Raw genomic sequence first — 23,221 nt, 5'->3', positions numbered from 1 at the left:
AGCTAAACGACTTTTTAACATATTAAAATAAATGATGTCGAAGAAGCAAAAGGAAAAAAATGCAATGTTCAAATTGTACTTTCATAATGGTCACTGGTATCCAGCTAGAAACTGATAAAACACATTAATCAGAGGGATCTTTTATAATCTTTAGCTGCAGAAAAAGTATTTTGTAAAATACATACAGTCATGCTTAAAAAAGTACAACTATATGCAGTCCTGTGAAAACACCCATAATGCCTGTATTGAAATAAAGAGGGTAAGTAGCAGTCAGGTGCTGCTATTCACACGCACTTGATTGTTTGATCATCAGCAAGTGTGAGCACCTCTATAAAAGCACAAGTTTTGGCAGTTTTGCTTGTATGGAGCATTCAGGCGTGCATCAATACAATTCGACAATTGTCCGAGGATACAAGAGCTACATCTCAGAGTTTACAGGCCTCGATTAGCATGTTAAATATTAAGGTTCATTGCAGTACAGTTAGAAAAACGCTGAACAAGTATGGCTTGTTTAGAAGGGTTGCCAGGAGAAATCCTGGTCGCATGGCTTAGGTTACATCTGAACAAACCACAAGACTTCTGGAACAACTGGACAATTTGGACAGACCAGACCAAAGTGGAGGGGTTCGGTGATAATGGACAGCGCCACATTTGGCAAAAGAGAAATGCAGCATGTCAGCTGAAACACCTCATACCAGCTGTCAAGCACGGTGGTAGAGGGGTGGTGATTTGGGCTTGTTTAGCAGCCACGGGACACGGGCACCTGCTGTCATTGATTGCTAAGATATTTTAGCAATACCTTTTATTTAAACGTCTATCCATCTCAAGGTGGCGCTATAATCATGCAATTGGGTACCGCAAGTGGCTTTGCAAAATCACACTGGGTAGTTGTTTGACACAATATTTCAGTCAGGTGAAAGCAGTTTACCAACACACTGACAGACTGGGACTGCCATCCCTAGATCCATGCTGCTAGCATGATAACAAAAACAATACCAGTCTTTAAAAAAATTCCAAATATTACCAAGCACAGAAAAAAAATGCACAGCAACTCCTGTATGCAGTGTAATAGGAACCAGGACTGTAACAGTTTTTTCCTACCCCGGTGCTTTTATGAGCTCTACTGGAGTCATATTTTTCAGTCAGAAAACAATTTCCCTCTCTGCTCCCTCTGGGCTTTCAGATAGCAAAGGGGGTGCAGGAAAATAACAGGCTCTTTCAAGCATTAACTTATGAGTTACAAAGTAACCTGTAGGGAGAGTTGCCATAGAAACCTAGCTCATTATAATGTGAAAGTCAGGTTGGGATGGAGTGTACACCTACTCTTTTAACCACATTTTTACTTGGGTGCCACACAACAACGCTCCAGGACAAATCATAAGTTTGAAAGCCGCTGAGGATGTGAAGACCACTGGGTTTGCTTGGAAGCAGCTGAAGCAAATGATGCAAATTGAAAAGACTCCTTTAAAAGTGAAGTTACTGACATTTTTATAGGACAGGGCAAAAAGGAAAAGAAATATTAGCACAAGTGGGTCTACGCTCACAGAGCCATCATGTGACTGAGGTCATTTGTAACACCCAACTTTAAGACAGATATTGTAACCATTAAACTTTACATAAATAGCTTGGACCGAGAAGTATTTTGCAAGTGTCAGCTTCTTGGACCGACAGCAGGACAATGGGCTCTACACACTCCAGACCAGGATTGCATAAAGTGGCCCCATGTAATATTTTGCAAGAAAAGACTCAGAAGCCAAAACCACAATGGACAGTCCCTGCACTGCCACACGCTGTGGAGCTGCCACCAGGATCTGTGGGAGAGAAAAGCACAACCTTTCCTCCACTGAAGCAGGAAATAACTCTTTCTTTGCTTTCAGGTCAGTCTGCGCCAAATTTCATTCCCAGTTATGATTTATTTGTTTTGTTACTCATCACTATGTGTTACTGATTTTGTGTTTGTGTGTGCAATTTAAGCATCATTCATTCTCCTCCACCCAGAAGACCTTGGGTTAGCTTGGCAAAATTAGCTGCCTAATATATTTAACTAAAACAGACTGGTCGTGCTGCCTGGTTCATTTTTAAAACATTTCACATCTGCGCTGGGACTCTGGGAGACATCATTCATTATTGTTTCTGACTGGTTGTGATTATTACCCAGACATCCCGTCATTATCTCTCCTCAGGCACTGCAACTGCTGGCCCTTAAAATTGGCCACACAAGCACTGCCAATCAAATTGCCAAAGTAATAAAAAAATAAATAAAAATAAATAAAAATATCACTGCTAACCCACTGTCACCTTCATGCTATGTCAAACGATTCCAATAAGGAATTTTGATGGTTTTTTTATAGGACAGGGACCTCACAGATGGGGATATTCACCGTTTTTTTACAACCTACCAAGAAGGCACGAGCAAAGTAATTCAGGTAAAGCATCTTGACAAAGTATGGAAGAGGTGAAGTGCATCTTTAGCATCAATAATTTAAATCATACATTTTTACTAACAGTCTGCAACGGTGCTTAAGAGCGAGTGAGAGAGGGTAGAAAAAATGGGGTGGATGGGAAAGGAGGGAGAGAGAGGCAGCTGTGAGTCTGAGCCCTTCCTCTTGTCTCCCAGTGGATCTGATTAAAGTGCCAGTAGAGTGGAAAGTGGGGTGGTCTACAGCCATGACTGGCCCTCAACGGGATCTATTTTCAGGCTACAGAGAACAGAAAAGCTCCCACCAGGAGATGCAAACTTGCAGAAACAAATAAAAGCATAGACTCCACAATTGTGTTACTCTTTCTCTTTTTTTAGTGTTTGGCTTTAAACCCAGCATCCACTCTTCCATTACCTACAAAACACCAATTCCAATGAAAACTGATGGGTCAGTTCCTTTAATTATAAATATCTTTACGACAATATGAAAATACTGAGCATTTAATAGCACATAAGTAGTAGAGACATTAAAGGAATTTTCCTGGCAGTGAAGCAGAAGTATGCAGCAAAGCAAACTAGAAATATTTCAGTAAAGTACAAATAACTCATAATTATAATTCACTACAGTGCTGGAGTAAATGAACTTAGTTGATTTCAATATCCAGTTTATTTAACCCTTTCTAGGGCAGGTTTCTGGAGGTTCAGAGAGCTGCCTCTCAAGCTCACCTCTAAAATGTCAGGCAGCAGAGAAGACATAAGATACAGTCTACACATTTAACCTCAGGCTTGGAAATTGTTGATCTAATACATACTCTGTTTGAATGCGGTGTATTCCAACCTAACTTGCCTTCTTTTATTTGTCCTTTTCGATGGAGATCCAAATGCAGAAGGCATCCAGAAGCTGAAACTCGTGAGAACCCACTGAGAGAGACATCTTTTGGAATGAGACCACAAGAAATGGGAACCCCGGCTGCCTTCTGGAGCCAATATCTTTCCCTTCCTTTGGTTTTGAAGTGTAACCTGTCCAGAAAAACAGCTACAACGCAAGCTAGATCATACAGTCAAAGAAGAAAGAGTTCATGATGTAGCACAGACTAAAGGAAAAAAAAAAAAACACACAACAAACTGGAGATGGCAGATGTTTTTGAAAACAGCAAAACAAAATGGAAAACTGGACAACTGAAGAGAAACTGATGCAGAGAACTGAAGTAAAGTGCACAGAGGTCACAGGATGAAACGGTCAGATAGGCAGGATAAGAAGCAGAAGCGGGATCTTTAAGCTATCATACCAAATTTCAGTTTTCAGAAATGATAACAAAGTTGCCATGCGTGTTCTGGAACCAACTTTTATTAACAATATGATGAAACTTTTTGATGTTTGGAAGCTACTGCATGTTCTGGCTTTCATGACTGAGTTTATGGCGCCCTCTATTGGTGAAAGAAATGCGATGACGTGAGAAAAACTGCTGGAACATTGACTTCAGCCTCCCTGCAATATTGACAACAAACATCCAAAAATGAACTATTTAGCTAAAAGAGGTTTGAATCGACTTTTTTTTTCTTTTTAGGTTTCTGGTCCATTATTAGACATTTGGGATAAAAGTTAGTGCAAAAGAAAAAACAACAACAACCTTTCAGTCTGCAGATATATTCTGTTATTTAAAAGCAAATGCACGCTCAGACTGAAAACAGGAAGCTAGTAATTCTACCATTATTTATGAAGTGGCCTCCCTGAGGCGGACTCTAAGCAGACTTAGACTGGCTGAGAGGAACTGGACTCCTACCAAACACCTGGAACAACAGAAGCTTTCAATTGCTTGGTCCCCAGGCCCAGCGTGTTAAATGAACACTACACAGCAGGAGGAATTTAATCAGCAGTGATAATCTTGCAGTGGTTGGGTAGAACTATTTAAACAGAAGAAATTCACTTTATTAAATGTATTAAAGACATAAATACATGCTAATGTGACTTTTATTGTAATCTGCCACTGGGTGTCATTATTGGGCTGAGGGACACACAGTAACTCAAACATCCACAGAGAAGTGGGAAGCATTTTTTGGCATTTAATTGCAAATTCTTTTGTGGGTGTGCAAAAACATTTTAGTATCCAAACTTCATGATGTTTTAAACGATTTGTAACAATCCAAAATGCTGCGTTTGGCCCACATGATCTTTATTTTGATTATTACAGGAGTAAAGTGTAAATCTGTTTCTTGTATGCATGTATGCAAGAGTAAACACATTTTAAATAAATGAACAATTCAGCTGAATGCCCAGAGGTATGGACAGAAGGCACTGGAGCAGAGCAACACATTAAATGAGTCCATCTACTTAGCAAGCTATTCAATCAACAAAGCAAAGTCTGCCAGTGAGAGGCCACTAACTGCAGACTTGAGGAGCCAGACTGACCACATATTGCGACACTGAGGAGATTTAGAGTGGCCCAACTCTTCAAAAAAAAAAAAAAAAAAAAAAAACCTTCTCCTTTTCCAGTTCGCTAACCACACACACTGGGCCTTAAAGCCAAATCATCGTGGAGGGGGAGAGCCGAGAGGTCTCGGTGTCTGCCACTCCATACTGCTACATAAAAAGAAGGTGAAGGATGCCGTGTGAGCAATTGGTTCCAATTGACAGAGGATTGGTCATGGTCAGCCTTCTGAGTGGAAATCCACGTGAGAATGTAGCATTTGGACCAGCAAGGGGCACAAGAGGCCAATGGCAGACAATGAGGCCACTCAGAGGAGTCTGGCTGCTGTGGAATAGTTGGGACACAATCTCCTCTGGTTTAACCCTTCATCAGCTAGTTATTCATTCAACTTAATGCACAGAGGTGGAGCTTGTGTAGTAGAAATGTTACATGCATAGTTCAGGTAATGTGCTGATAAACTGAGGGAAGCATTTGGAACCAAACGCCGATTTGAGCCGTTTTATCTATGCATCGAAGCATACATAGAGGGCTACTCTGATGATTGTGTTACATCAATAAAAGATCAAAATCATTTACAGCAGGCTGCACCATAAATTAGTTAAAAAACCTCCTCTGTAACCTCGAGAGGCAACTCAACAGTTACCATCCTTGTGACTTTTTCACCAATTAGGCAGGTCCTGCTCACAGAATGAGACCGACAGCTTTCAAGTCTCAAAGGGCCCGAGGGTCAGCGCTCAATCACAGTCAGGCTGGAGAGTTTGTGTGTTTCAGCTAGCTACTAGTTGACAGGGCAAAGCTGAGGTCAAAAGAGGTGGGGGCCAGTGATTGGTATGGGTGTGGACTCCTGCCAGCTCAAAAGAGAAGGTTTTGTCGCCAAGACACTGGCCGAATCAGGCTTCCCTTTCACAGTCCAGCCGCCCCTCTACTCCAGGCCTACAACAGCTGATGACAAGGCCCCAGCTGCTAATTATCCGGCTGATGGAGAGTCACTGAAGTGCGACTGTCAGAGCAAGGGGTGGCCCTTGTGTCTGCAATGGGATATATCTGCGGCAGACTGGGGGATAAAAGAAGTTGAACTGCAGGTGCAGGTAGTTCTTTAAAAGCAGTAATCCAGTTGATTTTTGCATATTGTGAAGTGCCTTTGCACATGTGAGTAGATAATAGATAATAACTCTCCTGTAAAACAGGGTACCATAATAATAATTTAACTGGGTCAAAATTCTTTACTTTCAGCTGTACCCGGGACGCTGGGTCCTGGGTCGTACATCACTGTGTGTGCGTTACAGTATTTTCAGTCTCTTTAATACACAGTGCAGTGTCCACAAAGCCCCTCTTTGTGAATCCATCCTACATCATCATCTGTCCAGAAGATACCGGAGCTGTACCTGTTGAATTCCATATGTAGTACTCTTTGGACTGAAGTTCTCGGGCTGAGGGCAGGACAGACACAGTTGTTAGGGTCACCCAAGAGACAAATATTTATAAAAAAAAAAATTTTTTTTACTGTAAGCTTACATGTTACAATCCGTGGCTTGGCAGAAGAATAAACCTGCACCGAATGCTGGTCAACATAACACCCAGACAACGTCATGTCAGGCACTTTGAAATGCAACTGTGAAGAAAAAAGCCACTGATGAGGAGTAATAAATCTTTTTATCTCGTCTTACATTAATGTGAGTAGTACATGAAGACCATAAAGTAGTAAGTATGGGTGACGATCCTTGGCTACTGGTAATTATGAAACATAATTTTTTATCTTTTTTTTTTAATCTATTTTTATCTTATTGTATATTTATTTTATTTTATTCTACTGTATATAGTATTTTATTTTATTCTATTCTGTACAGTTGTGTACTGTATTTATTCTTATTGTATTCTAATTTTTGCCTCATAACTTTTGCACTGTCCACTTCCTGCTGTGACAAAACAAATTTCCCACGTGTGGGACTAATAAAGGTTATCTTATCTTATCTCTTATCTTAATAACTTACTTTGACATAAGCAGTAAGTTTTGTGCAGAGTGGGTCAGAAGGTCCTGGTGTTGGTCCAGAAAAGTTGATCTTACCCTCCATCGTAACCTCACGAGACTTTGGGAACTTTTGCCCTACATATCATTGAGAATAAAATAGTCATCCATTTTTTTTAAAGTATGCAGATGCAGTGAAAGGGATTTTGTCTCTTATAGGGAGAGTCTGAAGCATAACGCTTACCCAGGACCCAGACAAGCAGGTTTTTCTCTTTTGAAACATCCAACTGTCCAGAGCTTACCTTCATATCTACAACACCCATTTGATCCCTGCACAGTGCACACAGAGACAGTATGCAGACAATCAATTAAATCGGATTTTTTTAACAGAGGTTACAGAACACAGCTGAATTACAGTGCAGTTTGTTTAATAGTCTCTCACACACAAGCAAGATACTATAACTCTGCTAAATTAGATTTAAAAACATTTAAAAGAGTTTTCCATTAAAAAATTTTTCCTGCACACATATGTGCATTTGATTTTTCAACAATTTCTAAACTCCTAAAAGGGCTCTCAGTAATTATATTTATGACTGGATCATATTATGCTTGTAAAGAAAGCATAAAGCACGAGGAAATAGTGATTTTGAACTTTGTGTAGTTTACCTGTTAAAGAATGGCAGGTGAGCATTACAGAACTCAAAACTGTTCTTTATACTCTCATGAAGTTTGAGGGTTACTGACACGCGAAGCTGGTTCTCCTCTTCCTTTAGTTGGTATGAACCAAGTATGGGTGGAACAGGAACCTGGTGAGAAATTAAGATTTTAGCAGAAATCATTTACAAGATGAAAACATATCTGCAAGGAATTTGTATGCATACCTCAGAAGTATAGCTGCATAGTCTGAAGGGCTCTAGAGGAGGGGAAAAGGGAAACTTGTATGGCCCGGAGAAAGCTGAGCCATCATAATTATCCACACTGCTGGCAGTCAGGATACTCGAATCCAGAGATGTGACACAGGGATGGACCAGGATGTCCTGCAGTGGAGAACCATTTGGTGGCAGTGATAGAGTCACTGTCACATTTGGGAGCACCCCCTCCACTTCACACTGTTGAAAGAAGGGTAGAAATGTAGAATAATCCTAAATAAATCATTTCCAGAAGTTATAACATTAATCACTTTTTTTACATTGCGGACTTACTTTGCATGTCACGGTGCCATAAACATCCCAGAGGTCCTGTCTGCTTCGATTACCATACTGCATGGACCGCACTGTTTCTATCAGTCCAACGTTAACCACAGCTCGACCTCGGTGTAGTCCTGTCTTCCAGGCTGGCTGTTTCTGAGTTCCAACAGAAGTGGGCGCTGTGGGTGTCCCAGGTAGGGGGACATCAAGGGGTGTGCCAAGTGGACAAACCTGCAGGAGGACTGAGGGCACCATTGCCAGACGAGAGCCAAGCCCTTCACTATCAGGCTTACTCCCTGAGCCAAGGAGAAAAGTCTGTAGGCCTGCCAGAAGTGTGAGACCCTGTGAGACTGACAGCAGACTGGCCAGAGGTGGCCGCGGATCAGGAGGGACATCCACTAAAGGCAGACACGCCAGAATGAGAGGCCCTTGCGAGACAGTCAACACAGGCCAAAGTATTCCTTTTGCAGGTCCATCCACATGCAGCTCCAGGGCTGGTGACCGTGGACGGTAAAGACAGTCATCTCTGAGGGCTACATAATTCTTACCTGAGTCTGAAAGCCCCAGCTCAGTGAGCAGGAGCTGCAGGAAAGTACTCTCCTCTGGGACTGCTACATATGAGGAACCTGCCAGGCTCTTTGCACGGTGCTCCACGGTGGAAAACCTCCTGATGAAGGAGACACAAGACATGACAAAACACAGCGATCTATAAGTAATCCGAAAAAAATATGTTATGTTAGCATATATGTGACAATAATTAGAAGTCACAAACCTAGAAAAGCGTATTGACAGATTTCCTCCATTCTCGTGAGAAATAATCCACAAACCACGTACAGTCATTTCTCCGGCTACAGCAAACTCCCGACTTTATGGGGGAAAAACAAAAGCGTCAAAATCTAATATTTAAATCTCCCTGTGCATGTGTTAAATTCATTTTTTGCCTCGCTGTATGAACATCGCTGATGCTTGCTACTTACTTCCTGGTTTTGTTGTTTCATGTGACAACCACGTCCAATCAGCTGACAAATGCGCTTGCGCACTTCCAAGCGGCTGTCCCCACCCTTCTCTCCCATACAGGAAGCTGGATCGCCAACCAGCTAGCTGTCAACAAAGGGCAAAACTGTACGAAACCACCAAATCAATGCAGAAGTCGGCTTTGAGTTCCATCTCCTAGGTTTTATCTCACCGCGCCGCCAGCTGAATCTTTAACATGGCGACGACAGCTCATCTGTTCGAGGTAAAATGACAACGGGTAGCTGTGTTAGCTTTCAGGCTAGCTAAGGGGCTAACTACAATTAACGGTACCCTAACAGTGCCGACCGTATTTATCAATTGAGTGCGTAATTAAGAATTAATAATAACTCAAGCATTGAGGAGAAACGTTGGTTTCTTGTTGTTAAAGTGTGAGAAAAGAGGACACGTATTGTCTAATTGTATGAGTTCGCTTATTCGAGGAAATAGCAATGTTGTTGGCTGTTTGTGTGCAATACAATCAGCACAGGTAACTTTAGTAACCTTTTACAATTTACCCGATCTTGTAATCTTTTACCATCCTTTTGTAGACGACTGTAGTATTTTGGGCCAAGTGACTTTTCTCCCATTGCTTTTTCCCCCCTTTAGGAGCCCTTTGACGCAGATGAGTACATTGAAAGGCTGGCATGGAGGACTCCTGGGGGAGGCTCCAAAGGAGGAGCCGAGGCGTTTGACCCCAAAAGGTACTATAGATACTTGTCATTTACATATGCAGTAGCATCTCTCTTATCCTTAATATAAGGTCGTAGTTTATAAGAATTACATGCACCACATTTTAGCTCAAAGTTTTAGATTATATAGCGTATAAGATCTCCTTCCATCCATTATCTTTATTGAAAAGGAAGTAAAATTTAATTGATTATTTTTAGTTATTATAATAATGAATATGTTCTCAAAAGGATGCCTTATTCATGAATTAATATTTCAACTTTTACAAATGGAAAGCATTAACCATGCATACTGTCTTTCTAGCCATAGTGCCACTCATTTTTTGAGCAGTTAATTAAATTAATTAGACTGTAATCAAGACCATTTTCTCTCTGTAGCCATTAAATACACATAAACCATCTTCTTCTCTCTCAGTAAACATATTTTAATAATAATTTAGGGTAAGCTTCCTGTTAAAATACTTGGAAATAATTCATTATATTTTAGATTTTAGTGTTTCAATTACATTATGTCATTGTATTATTTTATAACAGTCAACAGACTGACTTTCTAAAGAAGCTGTCCTTCACAAAGCTCACCTGGATCTCCTCTCCACTCATTTAAAGTTTCGGGTTGGAGAAAAACAAGAAATAAATATTAAAGTCTTTTGCATCTTTTTTCCCCATATTTGTTGTGATGTTTATATTTGGGGACAGGCCTGCATCTCGTAAGCAAAAATGCCACAGCAGTTTAACTGTGCCACAGATGCATCCTGCTTATCTTCTCACTACACAAACTGTTGCCACCACCTCCTCGGATACTCTTAGCTACAAGTCAGAGACAACATATCTGTGGAGGCCACCATACTGTGAGTCACCAGCCAGGGAATGAGTGTCTGTTGGGAAAGGATGGGAGATGTCTTTAAGCTCTAGCCAGTGCTGAGGGAATTAGTCAGAAGATTATACACTCATCATTTTGGGATGTTTCCTACTCTGTGAAATGTGGTGCTGACTTAGAACATTTGCTCTGCAGTCCTGGTGGCACTTAAAATGCAGCTGACGAAGCTGCTAGTTTTCAGAGCTTCTTAAGCCTGGGGACCCAGGAATTAAGCATCTGGCACTATTCTTTAACTATTAACTGTAACTGTGAGGTCAGTGGGACAGATTTAACCTTGCGGTACCAAATTACTATTCTAAACTAAGGGCATTTTCTGCATCTTTTACCTGTTATTTTTTTTGAAGAACTACCAAGTGGAAACTTACATGCATTCTTTCCCCCATTAAAGGCTGTTGGAGGAGTTTCAGAACCACATTGAGGAGTTGAAGCAATTGGATGAGAAGATCCAGCGGAAGGTGGAGAAGCTTGAGCATCAGTGTCATCGTGAGGCCAAGGAATTTGCCCACAAAGTTCAAGACTTGCAGAGAAGCAACCAGGTGTGTTGTGTGGTGAAAGGAGCCAATCACACCCACTGCAAAGCCCTTGAGCTGTCAAAGATTATATTATCTGTCATTCCAAAAACTTTTTTCTGTGTGTTTTTTATTTCACATCCTCTTTGTTTTGCATGATATCAGGTGGCCTTTCAGCATTTCCAAGAGCTCGACGAGCACATCAGCTATGTGGCCACTAAGGTTTGTCACCTGGGGGACCAGCTGGAGGGGGTGAACACGCCTCGCCAGAGAGCTGTAGAAGCTCAGCGTCTGATGACCTACTTCAACGAGTTCTTGGATGGAGACCTACGCAGCGATGTATTTAACAACCCAGACAAGGTAAGTATGCTGCACATGTTCTTTCCCTTCACATCAGTGGAGGTGTGTATGCGTGACCACTGTCGGGGGCCCCCTGCTGTGATACTGCTGGAGGTGAGAATGAACAGGATTACGAGGTAAACCATCCATATTAATTTGTTAAGTTTATCCCTTTAGTTGGATCCCTCGACTAATTTGGATTAATAAACTGTCATTTGCTGTCTGACAATAGCTGGCTGATTGACTAGCATGGATGTCAACATGCTCATGTCAAAACTAATTGCATTTACAGTAGGTTGTCTGGGAGAGAGAATTTGGATGGCCCTCAGCTTTGTGTCACGTTACAGCAGAAGAGAGCTTGTAGCAAGGTGGTGCATGCAAGGGCACTGGTGACATACATCCTGGGAAAAGATATGCACACTTTTACCCAGTGTCAGTCTACACAGAGGCCTTTTCGATGTTAGACAAGTGGCCAAAAGTTTGATTTTGCAGTTTTGTAGTGACAGCAGAGCGACTGAGATGCTTTAGATTTATTCTTGTTAGTAGGAATGTCATTAGCGGATGCTGAGAAGTGTGTCTGGGGGTCAATCCCAGAAACGAAAGCTGGAGATGGAGCTGGTTTTCTGGAAAGGCATGCAGAAATATCTGTCCAGATTCCTTTTTCCTGAGCATACCTCCATATGAGGGGGAAAAGAGGAAAGCTGCAAGTGAATAGCTGAAGGGGGATGGCTTTGCTAATCCTTCTGAAAGGGAGGGCTGGGCCGCCAGCGTGGAGACAAGTGCTGCTAAACCCTGACTGCAGGGAGACGGCTACATTACTTACATGGGATTTAGCTAATCTTAGCTGGGGGACAGATACTTAGAAAACCTTCGCCGAGCAGAAAGGCTGGATCCTCCTCACGGGAGCAGAGTAATGATGTTAGCTGAGGCAGGCATCTGCGGGAACAGAGGAGTTGCGGACGGCGGGCCTTTCGTAGGTCTGGGGCTTTTTTTTCAGCCAGCGTGTATGTCAGGAGGGGTGGGGGTGTGTATGGGGGTGTGGGGCGGCTCTCGACAGGGCCCCCTTTTTTTAGACAGATATCCCTGGACGGACAGATTATTGAAGGCGATTTAGACTCCTGTGGGATTACAGCCTATTCAGAAAAGGCATGCCAATAAAGAGTTGGATGTGCTGCTAAGTCAGGACTTCCACTGCTGCTGCTGCCGATGCCCAGGTGAGCGCAGCCTGTCTGTTATCAGCTCCCTGTTCAACACGGGAAGGTGGAGGAGGGCTGCTTTAAGATGATGATCCCCCAAGGGGAAACACTGCCGGCGGCCTGCCCACTTTTTCTCTGGATGTCCACTTCACATGGTCCCGCTGTGCTCTCACTCTTTTTCCATCACCTGATATCTCTCTCTCATAAACACACATACATACCCACTCTCACTTTTTCTCTGTTCCTCAGATTAAGGAAGCTGCTGATATCATTCAGAAGCTGCATCTCATTGCCCAGGAGCTGCCATTCGACAGGTGAGTCAGGCATCCTGAAGGCAGCTTTAGACAAAAGCAGTGACATACAAGAGGAACGCAGAGTATTACTTTTGTTCCTCTCAGTGTAATCGCAACACTAAATCTTTACAGCATCATGTGATTTCTAAAAATAGTCTACTTTTTTATTTTACTAGTATATAGATTAAAATGTCATTGATATTGATTTACTGTTTTTCTCTGCCAGGTTTGCAGATGTCAAGGCAAAAATTGCAAGTAAGTTTTTGACAGTCACCCACATTTAGTGTTTCTATTGTAAACTACTTGGAATGACCAAGTTTTCTTCATTTGAAGAAACATTATTGAACATTGAATATTGAGTCACTGCTCCAATGAAGAAAACCTTATTAAAGTTAAACAAACACTGTTTGTTTTAACCATCCCTCAGTCTCAACAACTTTCATGGGTCCGAACATTAAAAAGCCTGTAAAAGTATTTCTGAAGACCCGGGTGGTCATCTGTCCAGGCCTGATGCTGCTGTCATGAGTAGTGAATGTACTACAGAGTTCAGACCAGGAGCAAAAGTGTGTGTACATAAAGAATGAAAAAACCAAACAAGGCTTACAGAAAACACCTGCAGAAATATCAAAACTTTGCAAAAATGTTTGTTTCTGTAACGTTATTTCCAGTCTAAGAAAAACAGTAAATGACAGTGTGCTGATGGAAGGACAAATGGAACCTCTGCCCTCACAAAACAACTTTGTGCAATATGTCAAGGTTACTGAAGTCCATTTAGGTATCCCAGAACACTTGTTGATCAGTGTTTCCTGGACTAATGAGAAAGAAGTTGTTTTTTTGGTGTTTGTTTTTTTTAATAATAAACACAAATACACACAAAAGTCTGTGCAAAGAGGAAAGTACATTAGCACTCAACCCTTAGATCATCGGTATACTCTTTTCTATCTCGGGGCCTGGATGTCTCCCAATCTAGGGGGAAACAATGACATTTCACAATAAAGGTGTCTCTATATGAAACTGTGGAGTGTGGAAAAACTGAGGAAAATGGGACTTATGTAAGTTGACTTATGTTTATGCTGTAGGATGTGACCTGTAAACTTTTTTTGGCTTCCGAATGGGGGCATGCTGATGTGTGCTGATGCACACCATCCTCATCTGATGGAGGTTTTTGCCATTAAGATGCATAACTAAATTTAAGAGTTTAATTCCTTTTTCCAGCCTGCACTGTGTTGATTTTTAAATCACATGAAGTACAACTGTTTGTGTATCATTAATTTAATCAGCTTGTGTTTATTGGTGTCTGTGACTTAGATGAATATCAGGCCACATTTTATGAGTAGTCAAATCAGAAATCCTAGTAATCCTTTGTAATAATATAATATAAAATCTAATAATTTATTGGTGGTTGTTTGGTTTTCTAACCAGGTAAATACCATGACCTGGAGCGGCAGTTAATCCAGGAGTTCACTGCAGCTCAGCGCAGGGGTGAGATTGGACGTATGCGGGAGGTTGCAGCAGTTCTATTACATTTCAAGGTAACCTAGAAAATGGGTTCAGTGTCCACATTTGACCTTTGGTCAAATTAATTGGATAATTGTGATTCCCATTCTGTTCATATTAATCATGTATGATTTAAATTTTTAGCACTTCCTTGAAATGTTGCACAGCGATGTAATGCTTGTGTCTTTTCGTAAAAGGGCTATGCACACTGTGTGGACGTCTACATCAAGCAGTGTCAGGAGGTGAGTGTGTAAAGTTCCTCTTACACTTGGTAGTATTGCTTCAAGTAATATCTGCAGACATTTACATGTTGCTGATGTCATCTGTCTTTGTAAGGGTGCCTACGTGAGGAATGACGTGTTTGAGGACACGGCAGTCCTCTGCCAGAGGGTCAATAAGCAGGTGGGCGAGGTCTTCAGTAGTCCTGAGACTGTCATGGCCAAACTCATCCAGAACATCTTTGAGAACAAATTACAGGTATTTCTACTGAAATGAAGAGTTTGATGTATTACTCTGTCTTTGGTTATATTTAACTGGCTTTGTGTCTGCAGGCACATGTTAAAGAAAAACTGGATGAAACTCGACACTCAGATGTAGAACAATACCTCAAGAATCTCTATGACCTTTACACCAGGTAATTAACTTGCTGACTTTTAATTCAGTTCACTTCATGGGTACCCGGAAACCATTGTTCTTGTTTATGACTCTGATTATTTCCCTTTTGAAGGACCACAGGATTAGCCACAAAGCTCACAGAGTTCAACCTGGGCTCAGACAAGCATACGTTCCTCTCCAAGCTGATTAAGAGCATTTTTTCTTCATACTTGGAAAGTTACATTGACATGGAGAGAGAATACCTTCGCACTCGAGGTGCCATGATTCTGCAGCGATACTACGACTCTAAGAATCACCAGAAACGGCCAGTGGGTGCTGGCAGGTCAGACTTTTACACATTTGATTTTACACAAAGAAAAGATTAACTGGTAAAAAAACAAAACATAATTTAAGTTTTGTTTTTTGTAACAGTATTCAAGATCTGAAGGAACGGATCAGACAACGCACCAATCTTCCATTGGGCCCTAGCATTGACACCCACGGAGAGACTTTTCTCTCTCCGGAGCTGGTTGTCAATTTGTTGCAGGAGACACGCCATGCCTTTGAGAGATGCCACAGGGTGAGGCTTTTCTGCCCTATGTTTACTAGCGGTGCGCTAACTGTACTGCATTTGTGTTTTTTGAAAAAGTTTAAATGCATATTTTTCTTTGATGTTACACAGCTTTCAGACCCGTCTGACCTGCCCAAGAATGCCTTCTCAATCTTCCTGCTACTGGTTGACCACCTTTGTGTAGAACACATTGATTACGCCTTAGAGATTGGCCTCTCAGGTAAATCCAACTTAGCTCATTAAAACCATAATGTTTGTCTGCAGTGTTCACTATAGCTGTGTCCTAAAACTAAAACTTCTAATTTACTGGCAAGGATGATCCAGGTCTTCCTTGCCATCTTGTAAGAAAAGCTTTTCAATCAAACAGCCAGCAGACTGTTAAATAATAGCAGCCATCCTGGTGAAACTTTGATAATGGTCTAGTCCAGTGGTTCTCAAACTGTTGAACCAGAGCAGATTAGGTGTGGAAAACCAGATGAATACAATATTTCTGTCTTACATTTATTTGTAACAAAACACTAACAAAGGAAGCTGGAAACACATCGAATTCAGTGCTGGCGGGAAGCCTAACCCAGCTGTCATTCGGTGAGTCAGGGTACACACTGGACAAGGCACCAGTCTATCACTGAACTAACACATAGTGACAGACACAAATCATTTTATCAAAGACAAAAGAAATCCCAATTTCTTAGCCGCATGTGGAAGATCCATCATCATTCTCCTTGCTCCACATGAGTTGAAACCATCAAGTATGTTACCTGGCAGGCCACATCCTCCGTTTTTGATTCGACACCTAGAGGAAAACACCTGCTCTGACATCACTTACTGCGGTTGGTTACATGTGCCCATTAATGTCTGTTCCATATGAAAAAGTGAAAAATCCAAGTTACCTTGATGCCATGCAGGCTGCGCTTTTGGCACTTCTTTACATTTTCTATGGGACTGTATAATAAGGGAGCAGCTTATCATTTTCAGCCAGCTACAGTGGAACTAAACATGCATTTGGTACATCCCAGTGCTCAATTCGTTAGGTACATTCTGCATTAAGGAAATGGATCATTGATGTCCCTGTGGTTTGATTACTTTCTCCTCACTGTCTGACACTGAAATAGAGCATTACTGAGAATTTCTGCTTCATGCATTATATTTCTCTAATGCCAAGAAGTAGACATCAGGCACTAGTGGTTTTCTGCTCTTTGTGAATCATGTTGATTCATGCTTTCACCCACTTTTTTTTTTTCCTATCGTCTGGCTTTCTCTCTTTCTCTTCTACAGCAATTCCCTCACCTGATGCAAAGAATGCCAACCTGTACTTCCTGGATGTGGTTCAGCAGGCGAACTCTATCTTTCATTTGTTTGACAAACAGTTTAATGACCAGCTCATGCCTCTGATAAGGTCAGTTAAGGGTTAAAGATGATGAACCTTTTATTCATCTAGTAAAAAGATTTTCCTGAATTTATCTTTCCTAATCTGATTTTAGCTCATCTCCAAAGTTGGCAGAGTGTTTGCACAAGAAAAAAGAGGTGATAGAGCAGATGGAAGTGAAACTGGACACAGGAATCGACAGGTCTGTGTGTTTCTAATACTTTGTCTGTAATGAAATAGCAAGTAGTTTTAAAAGACATTTATGGGTGTTTTGTTTTTAATCTTTCTCCCTGCTGCACACAGAACACTAAACTGCATGGTGGGCCAGATGAAGCACATCTTGGCAACAGAGCAGAAGAAGACAGATTTCAGGCCTGAGGATGAAAACAATGTCATGATCCAGTACACTACAGTAAGAGAGAAAAATCTTCAGCTCGCTTTAAGGAGCTCACATTCAAAACTAAACAAATTAGCAAAGGAAACTTGCAAATCAAATCCACACCTAGTTTTTCTTCGACTAAATACAGATAGTGTGTCGGACTGAACGTGTTTTCCATGTTTCTCCTCGTGTACCCCCCACCTTGACAGGCCTGCTCCAAGGTATGTGCCTACGTCAGTCGGCAGGTGGAGCACGTGCGGAAGTCCATGGATGGGAAAAATGTGGACACAGTGCTGACGGAGTTGGGCATTCGTTTCCACCGGCTCATCCATGAGCATCTACAGCAATACAGCTACAGCTCAATGGGAGGGATGCTGGCCATCTGCGACGTGGCTGAATACCGACGATGCGCCAAGGACTTCAGGGTGAGTGTGGGGTGGGGTGGGGGGTGGAGCATAGGTCCAGAATGCACTGGTCACAGGGCAAACATGGCTTTTCCTACAAAGGCTCTACCTGGGATGTTTTATTAAATAAACTGGTCAGGCCAATCCAAAATAAAGGCTCTGGCATCCTTTGTTAATCTTTCAGTACAAACAAGAAGGGTGGCAAATAAGAATTAGTTCCATCATTGATTATTTGATTGCTTATTTTCCTTTGTTAAACATTCAGTCTAAACATACATGGACCAACAGCATTGTAAATTTTCCGTGTTTAACGTGTACATTTGCTTATTTTGTCAGAACAGCTGTTAAAAGTCCACAAGACAATTCATTTTAATTATTAATTATTTAACCCCGTAAAGGATGAACCATTAAAAATTCTCAGAAAATTTGATTTTTTTAACCTTCTGATGACTAAAAAAAGAATATGCATTTATAAATATAAATTTGCATGTATGCATTTTATTGTAATTTGTGTCATTTTTACTAAATCTGGCATTTTTGTAGACTATTGCTCGCAGTTTGTTTACCTCAAACAAAAACATATGGGGACTAGGGTTAAGGTTGGGGGGGACAACACTGATGTAGAGGTTTAAAAAACTTGACCCGTGTATCATGTTATGTAGCAAATAAATAAATTAAATTAATCTATTCACAATTAACTATATTATATGGAAAAACTGGCAATTCTCACAGAGAGTCTGCAAATATTAGACATTTTTATTTAATCTAAATGTATAAAAACCTAAAGTATGTAAACAGTCTTGTACTTCACTGTCGTTCAGGTCCCTCTGGTGCTGCAGCTCTTTGACACACTCCATGCCCTTTGTAACCTCCTGGTGGTTGCCCCTGATAACCTGAAGCAGGTCTGTTCGGGTGAGCAGCTAACCAATCTGGACCGAAACCTCCTGCACGCCTTCGTCCAGCTCAGAGTGGATTACCGTTCAGCTCGACTCGGTAGACACTTCAGTTAATGACTGTTTCAACACCTCCCTGAGCTCCGTCCAGTAAATTATGCTTTGATGAGATGATGCATCTTGAAGATACCCATTACTGCTTCAGTGAATGCATCAGTCTGGCCCTAGCATACAGACTGTACTGGGATTGCTTTGTGCGTCATGGAGACAAGGGCCAGTGCTCCTTGAATGTGTGCATTTTACCTTTTTTTCCCATTGTTTATTTCTCCAAGCTGAAGAAATTTAAATGTCTATTGACTTAATTTCAATTGTTTTTAAATACTAATCTATGGCAAAGATATCTGAAATCTAAGTAAATGGACATTACTCATTTCTATGGTTATCTAAAAAGAAACACTTTTTTTTTTATTGTGCCAAAAATATAAATTCTGTGGCTGCACCTGTGCACAGAAGTGGACCCGAAAGCTGCTTTAAAGGGAATCTGTCAACAATCACACTGTAAAGTCAAGGCTGTAGTCACTCTGTGCATTGCAGACAGCTACCCCTTGTAATGAACTGTAGGAAACCAGACAGAGACAGCCTGACTAAGCATGAGATCTGAGGTCTGTCTGGCTAAGAGAGACACATGACCACCTCTATAACCTTTGACCCTTGACCACAAATTACAGGTCAAGAGGCCATCTCAGAGTAGTGTGATCCGAGCTGCAAACAGGTCTGAGAACCTCTCTGTAGGTTTGGGTGGTCTCTTTATGGCTTAGATGATTGGTGTGATGGGTCACTGAGTATGTGTCACTGTAATTGCACAGATCAACACTTGCTCATCCAGTGGGGCACACAGTCCAAAGACATTGTCAGTCTGATCTGCAGTGTTTCTGGGTCAGGAGACACTACAGTGTGGACCTCTAATGATTAAGGAAACAAGCAAGAAGGGACTTCTTCACACAGGGCTTATTAGGGAGCTTCTACACTGAGAAAGACGAAGGGTCGTGTACCTAATGCCCAAAACTGTCTCTTATACAAAGTCGCTCTCATTGTACTGCTGTTTACCTTAATTAGTGACCCAATAAAAATCTGTTGCATTTTATTACTGTCCGTCTATGAATATCCTTCATAAATTGGGGAGCTGTGAATAGAAAGTTTGCTGAGTTCTCTTCAAATGTGACTTTCAAAGTGAGATGAAACAGTCTGTCTATAGAAGTCATCAAGTATTCATAGGAATTCTTGCCACCAGAGTAAAGTTCTTTCTTAGACTTCAGGAAGTGAGCAGAGCCAGAGGGGATTAGATATCTACGAGTTGATGAATTGTGTGCAGTAGTCATGGACTGGGGGAGAGCTGGGGAGATAGAGATGGCTGAAAGCTCAGTTCCAGCGCCGGCTGGTTAGTGTTGTGTAGAGGGTACACACGGTGCTGTGCAAGTTCAAACAACATAATTAATTAGGCTAATATTAATATTATCAATGCCACATAAATTCAATTCTCTCAGCCCTAATCACAACTGGATAGCTTGTAAAAATTATTTTGTTAGGCCCTGATGCAAACAGTGGGTCTTTTCCAAACATTTGAAAACTATTTGTTTTTGCGCCGATTAATGTGTGTGGCGCGGGAAGGGGAGCGGAGCCAGGCCAGAGACGATAACTGGTGTGGAGACGAAGGCAGAGGCGCAGCCTGGCCCCAGGGACTCCCAGCACAGGCACATGGAAAAGGGGGAGGGATGTATTTTTTGGGGTGGGTGTTTGAGCAGGTGGAGGGGATTAGTAAAACTGTCAACACTGGAGAGCTGGATAAGACTGTCCTCTCTTACTCGTCAGTTTGAGCAGCTCTTGCATACACATTCAGAAACATAAAGACTCCAACACATACAAACATACGCTGGTGTCAGGACAGCAGAAAGACTGTGGTTGAACTGACCGTGAACGTGTCGTTCTACTTTTGATTTTTACTTTCTGTTAAAACTGTTTCCTGTTTTAACAGGAAACTGTCCGCCGCTTTTGTATTCAGATAGCAGAATATCTGCTCCCGTGCAAGGAAACCATGCCAAGATGTGTGCAGTTAGCTTTGAATTTATACCGGGACTGTGATCATCAATACCTCATACCTACAATATCGATCGTTTTGACCTTTCCATTGTGCAATTAAATCTTTAAACCGTGCTATTAGATCAAGCTTTGTTTAGCCAGGTGTCAGTGAAAGAGGCTCTCATTGAAAATGGTTGTTTTGTAATCTAAGGGGTTTTAATCCACACAAATCCAAATCTCTTGAAGGTGAGAAAATTATATTCTGTCTGTAGTACAGTAGTTTCAAATAGAACCTCTCTACGTGCACATTTCAAGCATCTGGTTTTTAACCAATGCTTTTAATTTTATTCTACAGCTGAATCCTCTCTGACACTATTTGTTTGCTGTCTTTATGCATCTCCCTCCCTCCTTTGTCTCCTCTGCCAAATCATCGACCGTAGCTTCTTATTTGTCCACTCACCCGGCTAGTTCTCCCAATATCCCATAAATCCTTGCTTTCGGCGCATTGCTGCTTCCCCAACTAGGCCGTCCCTCTCTCTGCCTCCTGGAGCCCTGACAATAAAGCATTACAGCAGTCAATCCATGTCAACAACAGCTTTGCTTAATTCCTGCTAAACACGTTTAAACTAAATCTTCACCTAATGATGCATAATGATTTGCTCTTTAGTGTGCTTGTGGCTCATATCAATTTTTCTGGTTTATTTTACCCACCAGTGAAAAGATGACTCAGGTGGACTCGCTGTGGAAGACAGTCTGGGATTAAGGATCCCCCCTGTTAAAATTAGGCAGTAATTGTGACTAGATCCATGAGTGTTTTGGCCTCACGGAGAACATCTTGTCTGACTAAATGTCCTCCGTTCTTAGCATTTTCGAAGCAAACAATGAGCGATGTTTAGAAATCACACAACAGATGGGATCACTGTATCCTGATTAGCTAGTTTACATATGAGCTGAATTGGAGTAAAAACTATTAAAACAGTGGGATCTTCATATTTATACATCTATGGTGGATATTCAAAGAAAGGCTTTTGTGGTCTTTTTCAAATCTATTCTTCAGAATTCCTCTGTGAGAGACTTTGGTGGCACACATCCAGGCCCTCTGATGCGATGCAGATGTTGCCCTGGCCTTGACCTCCTGCCCATGCGATGCCAGGGCCAAAAAGGCACAGGTGCCACGCCACCTTCAGTCTTGGGCAGCTGAGGGCTGCACTGTGCAGGATGTGAACGGTGCCAACTCTCCTCCTTTGCTCGCTTTTATTATCTAATGGGGTTTAATAATCCCTTGATTCTTGCAATCATACACAACCAGTTTCTTGAAGATGTCACAAAGTAGTTTGTTTGTTCTGCTTTTTTTTTTTGCCCTTCTTCCTCCACCCTCCCCATCTCCTAAAAACACTATTAATTCTCTGCCGTAGTGGAGTGTCTTCCAGTGCTATTTCCTGGCCCGGTGCCTGTGCCTTGCTCTCTCTTGGCTGGGTTTGTCTGGTTGACTGCTCCACAGGAACAGACTGGCACTCTAGCTGAGGGCTCCGGGGTCTGCACACACAATCCACTAAACATGTCTCTGTGTGAGGAGCTGCACTACTTCCTAAATATGAAGGAGGAATCTCGAGTTGCAGCAACATTAAGCACATTTCCTCCTAATTATTTTATGTAGATGTACTTACCGTTATAATATATAATTTAATATTACTGTGCATTATGGGTAATTATCAGGAATTCTAGCAACTGGTCCAGTCTTGCTATTATAGTGTACAATACATGCTTAAATTCCATACAGTGCACTCCATTATTGGCATGTTGGTGCGTGCAGGACTAAGAAAAATACTGCAGAAGCATTTTAAAATCACGGTATAAAAAACAAATTGATTGTGATGTTTAAGGGACTTTGGTGTTAAACACATTCACTCACAGGGCAAACAAACATCTGTTACGTTTGTAAGGCCTTTGGCCCTCCTAACCCACTGATGTTGAACCAAGCCTGCACACTTGCCAGAGAAACAAATGAGGTCTCTCTCTCTCCTCCACTGAAGATGAAACACTGCATCACCAAAGCATGTGCGTTTGTCTAATCAAGTTTTTGCCCGCGGCTACATCGAATGTAAATGAATAGGCTTGTGTGTGCCAGCCTCTTATTTCTGTTGAGGCTGGCTGTGTTTGATGATGAAACGGTGCGGTGAACATGAGACAGAAGGGGGCACTAGTGCTCCAGTGTTGCTCTCCTCCCCTGTGGAGCCCTCTCCTCCTCAGAGCTTCTCACAATGGGGATCTGCCTGAGGGGGGAAATGTTGCTTTTTTAGGTCTGTGAGCCCATATCCCTTAATCCCCAGCCATGATTGACAATCATGATTTAGGGTATATGGTGTCCCATTCTAATCCACGAGCAATGATTTCATTTGCATACCTTCCGTACGTGGCCTCATTTTGGAGGAAACGGCTGCCTTTGTAAGTGATACAGAAAGAGAGAGGGAGAGAGCTGAAGAGAGTGAGTGCGAGATAGAGAAAGAATGGATGGGGGAATGTTTG

The 23,221-nt window shown here is 41.8% G+C and overlaps 2 protein-coding genes and 1 long non-coding RNA gene across 4 annotated transcripts; 2 read left to right on the top strand and 1 right to left on the bottom strand.

The window, feature by feature from the left end:
• The first annotated feature begins 1,359 nt into the window (after positions 1–1,359).
• Positions 1,360–3,973, top strand: LOC146647102 (uncharacterized). The gene is made up of 3 exons (XR_014908748.1): positions 1,360–1,877; positions 2,352–2,426; positions 3,295–3,973. It is a non-coding gene; the product is annotated as an uncharacterized LOC146647102 (long non-coding RNA).
• A 354-nt stretch (positions 3,974–4,327) lies between these two features.
• On the bottom strand, positions 4,328–8,911 carry ap5m1 (adaptor related protein complex 5 subunit mu 1). Of its 2 annotated transcripts, XM_085391109.1 has the most exons (9): positions 8,774–8,911; positions 8,550–8,668; positions 8,017–8,399; positions 7,696–7,923; positions 7,481–7,620; positions 7,059–7,144; positions 6,840–6,952; positions 6,364–6,460; positions 4,328–6,278 (listed from the first exon to the last, which is right to left on the bottom strand). In XM_085391109.1, exons 1-9 carry the CDS (start codon positions 8,839–8,841, stop codon positions 6,196–6,198), a joined length of 1,317 nt encoding a protein of 438 aa, XP_085247235.1. In that variant the 5' UTR covers positions 8,842–8,911; the 3' UTR covers positions 4,328–6,195. The 2 variants fall into 2 exon arrangements, with proteins under 2 accessions (XP_085247235.1, XP_085247234.1); XM_085391108.1 differs by having other exon boundaries at positions 8,017–8,668; positions 8,774–8,860.
• A 145-nt stretch (positions 8,912–9,056) lies between these two features.
• exoc5 (exocyst complex component 5) lies at positions 9,057–19,757 on the top strand. Its single transcript, XM_085391107.1, has 18 exons — positions 9,057–9,238; positions 9,622–9,716; positions 10,967–11,114; positions 11,253–11,447; positions 12,872–12,936; positions 13,142–13,170; positions 14,338–14,447; positions 14,610–14,654; positions 14,749–14,889; positions 14,964–15,046; positions 15,140–15,349; positions 15,439–15,586; positions 15,689–15,797; positions 16,853–16,973; positions 17,059–17,145; positions 17,247–17,355; positions 17,532–17,747; positions 18,548–19,757. Exons 1-18 carry the CDS (start codon positions 9,212–9,214, stop codon positions 18,734–18,736), a joined length of 2,127 nt encoding a protein of 708 aa, XP_085247233.1. The 5' UTR covers positions 9,057–9,211; the 3' UTR covers positions 18,737–19,757.
• Positions 19,758–23,221: the final 3,464 nt, after the last annotated feature.

Source organism: Rhamphochromis longiceps, linkage group LG19, assembly GCF_057381845.1.
Source record: "Rhamphochromis longiceps isolate RC_006_pf linkage group LG19, R_longiceps_female_GT1.1, whole genome shotgun sequence".
NCBI lineage: Eukaryota > Metazoa > Chordata > Actinopteri > Cichliformes > Cichlidae > Rhamphochromis > Rhamphochromis longiceps.
Note: the sequence above shows the minus strand (reverse complement) of the source record. Positions and strands in the feature narration are given on the sequence as shown.

Coding starts and splice junctions, on each gene's coding strand:
- ap5m1 (XM_085391108.1), bottom strand. CDS start 8,841: ATGACTGTACGTGGTTTGTGGATTATTTCTCACGAGAATGGAGGAAAT. Junction 8,669..8,773: donor CTGTCAATACGCTTTTCTAG/GTTTGTGACTTC, acceptor CTCCTTCATCAG/GAGGTTTTCCACCGTGGAGC. Junction 6,279..6,363: donor CAAGCCACGGATTGTAACAT/GTAAGCTTACAG, acceptor TCCTGCCCTCAG/CCCGAGAACTTCAGTCCAAA.
- exoc5 (XM_085391107.1), top strand. CDS start 9,212: ATGGCGACGACAGCTCATCTGTTCGAG. Junction 14,655..14,748: donor ACATCAAGCAGTGTCAGGAG/GTGAGTGTGTAA, acceptor TGTCTTTGTAAG/GGTGCCTACGTGAGGAATGA. Junction 17,146..17,246: donor CTGGACACAGGAATCGACAG/GTCTGTGTGTTT, acceptor TGCTGCACACAG/AACACTAAACTGCATGGTGG.